An 11728-nucleotide genomic window follows, 5' to 3' on the forward strand; every position below is an offset into this window, starting at 1 on the left:
TAGATAGGAAAACAACACGACACTTAAAGAGCAACGCTTCCTTTGTTGCCCCATATCATAAATTCATTCATGTATTTTTTCTTTAATAACTGTACTATTTCTACAACTTGAGAACATTCGTGGGATAAGCCACTGAACGATTTGTTCTTAATTTTTTTTCCAAAAACTAAAATAGATCCTCTTCCAATTTACGGCTGTTCCTGAATACTTGTTTAGAAATATTAAAATCAGTTACATACTCAAAGCCTAGAAGCCAGTATTTATAATTGTATTGTAACATAAACACTTAACAACAAGTAAGAGAGCTATTGGGATGTGCCGAATCGTATATACCCTTTAAAATTATACTTTAAAATACAAATTTTCTAATTTTTTTCTTCTAATTTTATGGAAATGTTTTTGTTTTTAATTTTAAGAAAAAAATTTAATTTTCAAGTTTATTAGTGAAAAAATTTTATGACAAACACATTTTTTGATGGAAAAAAATTCCCGACTTTTAACCCATTGTATGCCCGACTTACTATTGCCTTATATACGCCGTTGCAAAGGTCTTTGAAATATCTATCATTATATTGTCTATGTTATTGACTTAGTAATGCACATATACATAGATACAAAATCGATGTAGCCAATTTTCCCGAATTTTAATACCGACCGAACCATGACTATAGCGGATTTGTTAAAAATAATTTTTTTTGTTAAAAATGTATTTTTTCACGTCTTTGGAAAGACAGGTCTTTAAATTGTCTATCATTAGATATCCATATTGTCTATGTTAATGACTTATCACAGCCGATTTTCTCGAATTTAATAGCAGATATTTTTTTTTGTAAGTTATTACCATGTCACTTCTAACTAAGTTGAAAATATATATCGTACCTACAACATCAGTAAAAACAAAAAGACTGCAATATTCATATATTTTAAAGAATTACTGTATGCAATTTTATTTTGAAAACAATTACTAAAAAATAGTATTTGTACATTGAACAACTATTACTTACAACTACTGGGTTCTTAAATTTATGTGGAAACTAAACTTTTTTCAGTTGATTGGAGGGCGGCGTCGAAACGGTCATAATAGGTTCATAATTATTGCAATCGTTGTCACAAAAGGAACTAAATGAGGCAACAGCATCTACGGTAAACATTGAAGCCAAATGACCACTTGCCTCTAACTGATTGATGATCATATTTACTTTACTTTTGCCACATGTTGGAGAGGAAGACTTTAATATAGGCGATACAGGATTACTGTTCATGCTGGAAACTTGCAGGTCGTAGCCATCGCAGACGTCGGATGATGAGTTGAGAAGATTTTCCTTTTCACTCTGTTTACATTTCGAGGGAGAATTTGAGGGAGATGATGAATTGGATCTTGTTGAGGAGGTGGTTTTATTTAGCCTATTTAGGAACCAGTTTTTGGCAAATGACGACTTTTCGTTCGGCATTTTTTGTGGACTGTTTGGAGGTGTTGTTATTGTTGTTGTTTTCTTCTGTTTCTTCAATTCTGTTGCTGCTGGCATCGGAGATGTGGGACATGATACTATTATGCTTGGAGTAGCCAGAGATTCTGCATCACTTTGGGGTGACGACAATACTGATTTCTTAAGGGGTTTCTTAACATTTGGACCCCCCGATAATTGACTAGTTAATTTGCTGTGGACATCCTTGACTTTGGCTTGAAAATCTAGATTCTCCTCCATTTTTAAAGAAATCTTTTGTGTGGAGGGTGGAGGTGATGACGGCAGACAATTAGTTGCAGGCAGTGTTTTTTCGGGCGAGTTCGTTCCTTTATTTTCATACGGATTTATTAACAGTACGTCGTTGCCCGAATTATATTTTAAAGGCTGCGGTGGACACTTGGGGACATCGTATTCGAACTGATTAGCCAATGCTAAAGAATTATTTTGCTTTTGAGGCAACTCTGGTAGTTTCTCCGAACTAGCACTTGTTGCATAGTGATGATTGGGTGATGGTTCCTCATATATGCAATCATTAGATGTTGTAATAGATGACATTTCATTGCCCCTTTGAAAAGAATTCATAAATGTTAATTTTTTCATTACAGGTGGTGTGGGGAGTTTACGCGTAGATGAATTTCTTACTTCTATACCAACAATATCACTTCTAATAGCTGCTTCTACGGCATGTATCCATTCTTTGGCGTCTATTTCATTTATAGCTTGAAATACAAATCTTTTGTTCGGATCACAAGTCGTAATTTGAAAGCAAACATCTCGCCGTTTTCCTTCGCCAAAATGTTCTATTTCGATACTTGGTATTTTTAAATACAAACTGATTGTCGGTCTATTCGAAGTGGGCCCATCGGCATAGCAAAGCAGCCAATCGTTCAAAATGCCGCAATAACACTTTTTGGTTTGATCAAAAAACAGTCTTTTCTCAATTCTCAGCAATTGACCGTATTTCGTTGATTTTTTTATTGACAAATGACCAGCCGGCAAATCCATGTAAGGACAATCGATATTGGGTAGTGAAAAATGAGAATCTGGTGTTATTGCTGTTTGCGTCTCCACCAGTCCAATTTCATCTTCCTCACCATCCGATCCCTGAGTTGTTACCTGACAGATATCATAGATTTGTGGATCATCTTCAAAATGATTCACTTTATCACCACGATTCTCGTTCTCCTCATTATCATCATCCGCGTCAGTATCATCGTCGGTAGTTGTTGTCATGGTATCGTGTATACGATGTAAAAAGCTTTTATTCTGTCTTACTTCAAATGTAGAACATCGAAACGTTTTATCACTATCTCCTGAACTGTTAAAGTCTAACATTTTTCCCACTGGAGATTCTACAAGTAGCAAATTAAACATACATTATTAATATGATGACTGGTTTTAATTATCTATGTAAAATCATTGTACATACATAAGTATTTAATTTAATTAAAAAAAAAACTTACTACTTTTGCCATTGTTCTTATTATGAGAGGCAGACATATCCAGATATGAAACCTCCTCTTCTGTTGAACTCTGATTTTGCTTTGCGTCATTGTCCTTATCTCGATTGCATTGCCATTGCTGACTTTCCATTCGTGTGCTTTGCAATGGCGAAAATGTACTGTTATGACCGCTTGCATTCGTATTAATGGGTAATTTATGATTTTTGTTACTTAGCCGATTCAATAGGCATTCGCAACGATTCAAAAGCTGTTCCGTGGACTCTGAAGCAGTCAAATAGAACATATTTGATGTATTTTCATATTCCGATGTTGCTAATGAAGCTTTGAAATAATCTCGAACATCTGAAAGAAACAATTAAAAATTCCTAAATGCCATTTGAAGATATTTTTTGGGTTTTAAAACATAGGTGTAATAAAATTGTTATACCGGATATAGCGGTTTTTTGTTACAGGAAAACAATTGTTACAATATTCAGACATATCTTAATTAGGAATTTGATTTTAGACCTATGGTTTCTTGGGGAAATTTTTTAGAATTTTCCATAGAATGCATTTCTGCTATACGATTTTTCGTGAAAAAAAATCGACCCACCCTAATGTACATGCAATACATTCTCATGAATTAGGTTTTTGACAACAGACTTAGGTTTTTGGCTGTCAGTTATCTATCTAGTTGTTGTCTATGTCCGAAAATATGTATATTTTATTTAAAATTTTACCACAGATTACTTTTTAACCTAAATGGTTTCATCTATAGACAAATACTAAAGTTACATCCAGCGAAAACTTTCGGATAAATTTTTTAAAGGTGGCCTACCGTTACTTCTAAAGTTTTACTCGTGCCGTTAGCTTTAAAATATCGATATCTCTAAAATTCTATTACCGTTATCTTAGTTTCTACTTTCGTACGTATACTTTTTAAATCTATACTCCTTATGGGAGGGAATGATTTTGAATATAAAAAGTTAATCTTGAATATATCCTGTATTTGATCACACAATTCGAATAAATCTTCCAAAAACCGTCTAGCCAATCATCGGTTAGAACTAAAACCTAGGTTACCTAACAGTTACATATAGGTAACGATCATAACGGATATCTCAGTGATAACAAAAACCAAATGCAAAATATTACCAGGTCTGAGATTTTCACGCGATTTGTCTATATCGGATGTGTGCTCTATGAGGATTGGGATTCTGACGCATAGAAATGGCAAGAAAAACTTACGTTAAATATAGTAACATTCTTTCAAGCCGAGAGATCAACATTGCCCTCCGGCTACGCTTCATAGTGTAGTAACATGGACTTTAAAAATCAACACTATGAACAGAATATGAAAGCGTTTGAAATGTGGTGCTTCCGAAGACTACTGAAAATATCGTGGGAAGATAGATTGTCTAACTATGAAGTTTTAAGAAGAATGGGATGTGAACGTGAACTACGAACGAAGGAAAACTACCTACTTTGGTCATATTATACGAGTTATTGCAACTGATATTAGAGGTCAGACGAGGAATGGGCCGACAACAAATGTCGTGGCTGCGTAACATAAGAAATTTTATAGGTTCAAAGTTCATATATTTTAATAATTTAATAACTATAGAACCGTTAGTCAGATTTTATCATTCAACTTTTCTTGAAATCGACCGAAATTCTGATCATCTTTTCAAATCGTTCGATTTACATATATCACTTTTGAAAACTTCAAAATGAATTTTGAAATAATTTTTTATGAAAATAGTTTTTATTAAATTTAAATAAGCAAATTATGTACATATCGATGGCTTAATATAGAAAGGTCGTATCTCAACTTTTAGTTACTTTACAGGAGAAGGAAAAAACTCAATAATAGCAGAAAGTGAAATTGAAAAAAAACAACTAAAAATTTCTAATATGTATATCAAAAAATATATTTAAAAGAGTTCTTTGTTTTAATATAAACCAAAAAATATGCATTCGACTTTAAATGAGTTAGGGGTTTATCTATCAAACGATTTTTTAAATAAGTTAGGGCTTTTTTATAATTACTGTAAATCTGTTATTTGTCAACATAGGAAACTGAATTTTTTAAGGGAGGTCTATTTGAGTTTTGTCTACCAGAATATGTAAAAAAAACCGATTTTGAAAAAAAACGAGATACGACCTTTCTATATTATATATATCGTCACCTAAAATGCAAAATAACGTAACATCATTTCAAAAATGTTTAAAGTGATGTTCCAAAAACCATTGAAAAATATGTATATAATATAAACATAATTTCTCCCAGAACGACAAACACATTTCCAAATTAATATATTTCTTTTTTTTATTATTTCTTAACTTATTGTGTTTTCTTTTCTGGCATAAATGATGCATTTATTCTGCCATTTACCTTCTTTGCGTTCTTTTCTGAAAAAAATGTAGTTTTATCGTGTTCTTTTCTAATAATGTTACCCTAAAACCCTGAATATATGCTACATGTCTCACCCTCAATTTTATCAAAGGGTTAGAAATGCACCACTTTGTATGTAAGCAAAAAGTAAAGTTTTATAATATTTCGAAGCTACTTAAAAGAAAATTGCATAAATGGAAATGATTTTTGTTCTATTGTGATCGTTAAAAATGCAACACATTATGAGGGTATGGGTAACATTTAATAAATGGTACTAAATATATAGGCAACATTTTGTGTCAGAAAAGAAAACACCATTATTCATGTTTATCTATCAAATATTCGCTTTTGGTATTTTTGTTTTTAGGTTATTGTGCATTTTAGGTGACGATATACACTTAAATCAAAATATGCCTCATCAAATCTGTGCCCTTTTGTTGCAAATCATCAGGTTCGAAAAAGTAATTAGTCAAAATTGATTTTGGGTTACTGACTTTCATGAAAATCGCAGACCTTTATATTGAATTTAACTTCTGTAGCCATAGGGTTACATAGAGACGATACGTACTTCTCAAAAACCTAACTTTTGCAACTACAAAATACATGATATTAAATTCATATGTATAATTATCTATGTCTATAGCATTCAATATACTTACTTAATTATAGAATAAAATTTTTCAATTATTTCAGTAACGGTATTTTAGAGGCCACTGTAGTTGAGCTGAAAGGGCATTTTTGGAGTAACGGTAGATAAGAGGAAATAATTTTCGAAATTATCCAATATTCATTTCACAGAGACTTTTTTTCTTGGGCCAGTCTAATGTAACATACACAAATATATCTTGTAAAAATTTATGAAATTTCATACACTTTATGTCTCTCTACTAGTAAATGATCTCATTTTAATTAAGAATAACGTCATTTTATTGTTTTATTTTTTTAACGTTTTCTCATCATAATTAATTAAATAATGTATGTATGTACATAGATATGAACATATGTAGTGAGTAATAAAAAATCTAGCTACATACATCCAAATAAAAACTAAAATTCATTTTTGGGAGTAAAATAAAATCCAAAAATAATATATGAGATTTTATGGAATTCAGATTAAAACATCATTGTCTATTGCTTGGCACTATGTGCCCCAAAAATTCAATTATAAACCCCCCACCCCCAAATGTACACACATTTAACTTCGTATGTAAATGTTTTTTTGGTACGTATACATTTTTATAAAGACGATTAAATATCAGACTTACCGCATAAAAATTGCGTGATTTCACCTTCTTTGGTCGATTGTATTATATCCAAATCCATTGTGGTTAATTTCAAATATGTACTAGGTTTATTATTTATTATTATTGTTTTATATTATGTATTAGGTATTATTATTATTACTTTTTTTCTACTTGTTTATGGTATATCACCTATAATTAACGTTAAGATGTTAAATAAACTACATTTAGTTGAAATATTTAATCAGATTTGAAAATAAATTCAACAAAAAAAATGGTAGGTATTTTATATTTTTATACACTTGCACAAAATGTACCTTAATGTTAATGTATTTTCACACGTTTATTTAAATTTGAAAACAAATATTATTTTGCTATTAACGGCATTCATTATATGTATTTAACTCGTAACTTAGTTATTTGTTATAAATTTCATTAATTTTCTTTACGATTTATTTTATTTGTCGCATGACAGGAAGATAGATATTGACTAACAGACCAACAGCCATCAATGTAAATACATATGTAAGTTTTCAGATTTCATTTCATGTTTGTTTTATTTTATTGGTCTCCTGCAGCGCCACTTGTTTTGGGATCTGAAAAAAGAAATATAGAAATAAATAAATAAATAAATATGTTTAACATTTTATTTTTGTTTTGTTTAATTGTTTTTTTTTTAGTATGTATTTATGTACTGTGTGTATTATTTACTCTTAAAATGTCTATGCATGTAATGTGTATCCCCGGTATTAAAAAATTACAAAAATATTTTTTGAGTTCCTTTTTGAAAATGAGAGATAGTAACACTTTTGGTGACTCACTATTTTATTATTTTTTTTTAATTATTAAGTTTTATAGTGATTCAAGCTAGAATTATTTCTCTTGTCTTTATGTTTGGATTTTATTAAACAACTGTTTAAAGTTTATTTGGATTGTGTGGAAAAGAAAATTGACTGTAATTGCTTTGAATTAATACCAAGTCAAAAGTCAATTACAAGTACATATGGGCAATTCCACGAGAATCGCTACCACGACTGAAAACACAAAAACCCTTGAAACATTTTTTCAAGATGAATTGAATAGAAGAAAATAATAAAATGTTTCTATATGAAAGTATTTAGATCATATTACAACATTTTAAAGACAGAAATAATGGTTTAAACTGATTATATTTAATTTTTTAATGTTTTAGGTATGTTTTAGGCTAAAATTGCGGCGAAAACTGGGCTCCCTATTAGCTTGTAGTATGAAATGAATTGGACTCTGATTGTTTTTTTGCTATTGTCGAATTGTTTATTGAAACCGAATGTATATTTTCTATTCATTTTTTTTAGTTTTTGTATATATACTATATATTTACAGAATATATATTGTTTTATTATAAGAGACAAATCTGTCACGTACGATATTAAACGACATTTTATTTAAATATGACGGATTGTAAAGAAAATCTATTTCGTTTAGTGTAAGAAATTAAAAGAAAACATAACGCCTCTCACGATTCGAATATTTTCGCATATTTCTACATGTACCTCAAAATGAGTTCCGTTTTATGTCACGTACGATATACCCTTATTTTGTTCAATATTTTGGACAACAATATTTCGAAAGAACTTTTTATTATTTTAAAATATATTACCCTCTGAATGGAACATAAAGACCAAATTATTTTTCAGATACTCTTATTTTTGCAAAATCTATTCCACTCTATAGGCGTACAAATGTCACGTACGATGATATGGAATTGCCCATATGTATGAGTATTTAAAGTAGATGTAAAATTATGTATCATTGTAGTTGTAATGCAAGAGAACCCAGCAGTTTTACATGTGCTCAATACGTATCCCTTATATGGCTGACACCAATTTACATATTTTCAATTCTCATTTTCGTGTCTCTAAGTAATTTTTGTACTGTACTTTGGAAAGAAGTTATTTTAACCACCAAAAGTCTCTTTGTAATCTGAAGTGTAATCTGTTCCATTTATTTATTTTCATTCGACTTTAGTGATAAACCATTTTATTCGCTATAAAGTAGGGTAGAAGGGGGATACAATACATATTCTTAATTATACCCTCCGCCATGAGTGGCAAGGGTATATATAAGTTTACTAGCTTGACCCGGTGCGCTTCGCTACCCCTGTCGTAGTAAAATATATAGCCTATTGACGCTTCCCAGTAAGGATCTATCTACGTTCCAAATTTCAATAAAATCGGTTCAGCCGTTTAGGCGTGATACTCAAACAAATAAACAAAGCAACAAACAAACTTACAAAGACATTTATATATTTATATAGATATAGATCATTCCGTTTGTAATTTCTAAATTTTCCATTTGCGACCCCACAAATTACATATATATATTCTGGATCGTTATAGATATAGTCACGTCGATATAGCCATGTCCGTCTGTATGTTGAAATCAACTTTCCGTAGCCCCTAAATAACTTACATACATGATTCATACATCAATATGTCGGGAATTCTTCCTGCTTGGTTGCTATTTAAAATCGGCCCACAAATGGCTGAGATATAAGGAAAAAACCGGGAAACCTCGATTTTTGGCCTATTTTTTATCTATATCTGGATTAGTCATTGATATAGACAATATAATGGTAGATATTTCAAAGTCCATTGCAACGATGTATATAAGGATATAGTAAGATGGAGCTACAATGGGTCGAAATCGGGAAAAATATTTTTTTTTAATTTATTTTCATAAATTTTTCTTTTTCCTGAAATTTTTTTTTTAAAAATTAAAAAAAAAAATGGAAAAAAATTGTTTAAAAAAAATTAAAAAACAATTTGGAAAGAAAAAAATTAAAAACTACATATTTAAAAAAAAATAATTTTGTTTAAATAAAAATATTTAAAAATATAATATTTTTAAGTATAATTTGGTGAAGGGTATATAAGATTCGGCAAAGCCGAATATAGCTCTCTTACTTGTTGTATTAAAATTATTAAAAGTAATCGCATAAAATATTAAAATAAATTTTAAAAAATATTCGTTTTTGTCGAATAATTCGGGACAAAAAACAAAACGGTTTGTCGAATAACTCGAAAACCGTCTTTTTGTAAAAACCGGTTTAAAAATAAACGAAAATTTAAAAAAACCGAAAATTCGAAAACCGGTTTGACAACTCTATTTGTAATTTTTTTTTGTCACACAGAGTAAACATTTTAGGTTGTGATAATCGAATTTGTTCTATAGAAATGATTCAGTCTTAATGACCAAATATAACAATAGAATAATTCGGTTGGCAATAAGTCACCACGAATCCGGTTTATTTGAGCAGAAATAATATTGTAACTTTAAGATGAAATCTTATAAAGAAATTCCCGAAAATTTCTATAACCCGCATTTTGTATGTTATTGTTTTATTCGTACGAATATCAAAATTCAGTACATATTCATACTGATATCGGACACATATCTGCACACATGTGCAGACAGACAGACAGTCGTTGCGGATTCTCACTGAATTTGGCAAAAACTGTTTAGTGGGTATGTTGTTCATATGTATGTATGTATGTAGTATATAAATATGTAAACCGGGTAAATGTAGCCAGTTTACATGTATGTAAACATAGATATAGATATGTATGTTTAAAGATGAGTAGAATACTAGTATTCTTATGTTTTAAAATATAATTAGTTTGGCACACTTCAGAAGTAGAAAGAAAGGTTTTTTTATTTATGTATTTCATGCTCCAAGAATTAATGTCAAATGAACCTTAAAATTATACATAGTACATATGTATGTACGAGTATGTAATTTTATTAATACCTACTAAGTATTATGCGTACGTACATACATTTCCTTATAGGGAATAAGAATATAAAATGGATAGATAGGTAGATATTAATAAATTTATATGTAGCTAGATACCAATACATTGCAATCCACTGCGTTTCCTGTATATAATGGTTTAATCGAAAGCTTGCATTTGGTCTGACCCGAGATCTTTCCACCATCGTGATATAAAACTTATTGGACAATTTCCGCTTTAATAAACACAATTAAACTTTGAAAACTTTGTCCATAAAATTAATAACGAAAGAAGTGCATACAATTAAACTTTAAACGCACAAATAAAGAGTAAAAGTTAGAAAATATTAAAAAAAAAACTTTTTTCACTAACACACAAATGTATGATGGGTGTGTGATGTATTTAATATCCAAACAAAAGAATGAAGCCTCATTTTCCAAGTCGTTTCTTAACCATTATTATACATATTTACATTCATATACATTTAATTGCAAACATACATACATACATACATAGATATGGATGTATAAATATACCTTTTGGCAGTTCTTGTTCTTTTAGCATTTCAAGTTTTTTATTATTTTCACACAAACTTTTAAAATTATTTTCTTTTTTAATACCTTTATGTATTATGTCGGTTCGTTTGTATGTACAATCACTTTATTTAATTATAAATCTAGAATTAACACTATAAAATATTTAACTTTTAAGGTTTTCGCGCAAGCGTATGAATCATTTTTTAATAGTTTATATATTTTTACGAAAATCAGTTAATGTTTTAAGTTTTTTTATTTCATTTTCTTATTTTAAAACTTTTAGCCCATTTATAACAACGATTGCGAAGAGACTGAAAGTACAATACACAAATAAGCAACAATCCGAATGAATGCTATACACAAACACATGCATACAAACTTACATAGATACTTATAGAAGTTCTCGCCCCATGCAGTGGAGAAGAAACAATTCAGTGCTTCCCAAACATTTTCTTGCACCATATCTCATGTTTTCTTGTAAAAATATTCAATGTTCTCCCAAATATCATATTGTCAAAAACCAAATAATAAACATATTTAGAATAAAGTGGATCGAAACATAATAATTTTATAGTGGACTTTGAAATTTTTTATGAGGATTGTCAAAATATTTTATTTTTTGCAAAGTTAGTGAGCAGGACATATTTTTAAGGTTGGGTCTTGACTTTTATTCTAAGAAATTATATACATACATACATTGTATGTCATATCATTAGAGTTTTTCACGGGAATTCCCGAAAATTCCGCAAAATTTTCAATTCCGAAATCCCGGAAAATTGTGCGAAAACTCCCGGGAATTATTTTCCTTAGTTTTATGTAATCTATTTGAAGTTGATTTTCTCTAAAAGAACCTTAAACCCCTTTCACACTAGGCA

General features: G+C 29.9%; 1 protein-coding gene across 1 annotated transcript; it reads right to left on the reverse strand.

Moving 5' to 3' along the window:
- Positions 1-917: 917 nt before the first annotated feature.
- blow (blown fuse) lies at positions 918-6772 on the reverse strand. The gene is made up of 3 exons (XM_065512608.1): positions 6569-6772; positions 2930-3271; positions 918-2818 (listed from the first exon to the last, which is right to left on the reverse strand). The coding sequence occupies exons 1-3, from the start codon at positions 6624-6626 to the stop codon at positions 1035-1037; spliced, it is 2184 nt and encodes a 727-aa protein (XP_065368680.1). The 5' UTR covers positions 6627-6772; the 3' UTR covers positions 918-1034.
- Positions 6773-11728: the final 4956 nt, after the last annotated feature.

Source organism: Calliphora vicina, chromosome 5 (assembly GCF_958450345.1).
Source record: "Calliphora vicina chromosome 5, idCalVici1.1, whole genome shotgun sequence".
Classification (NCBI taxonomy): domain Eukaryota; kingdom Metazoa; phylum Arthropoda; class Insecta; order Diptera; family Calliphoridae; genus Calliphora; species Calliphora vicina.

What these genes read in the sequence shown, in the direction of transcription:
- blow (XM_065512608.1), bottom strand. Translation starts at nt 6,626, where the DNA reads ATGGATTTGGATATAATACAATCGACCAAAGAAGGTGAAATCACGCAA. An exon ending in AATCACGCAATTTTTATGCG is followed by an intron (nt 3,272 to 6,568) that starts GTAAGTCTGATA and finishes TGTTTCTTTCAG; the next exon opens with ATGTTCGAGATTATTTCAAA. An exon ending in TAAGAACAATGGCAAAAGTA is followed by an intron (nt 2,819 to 2,929) that starts GTAAGTTTTTTT and finishes TGCTACTTGTAG; the next exon opens with AATCTCCAGTGGGAAAAATG.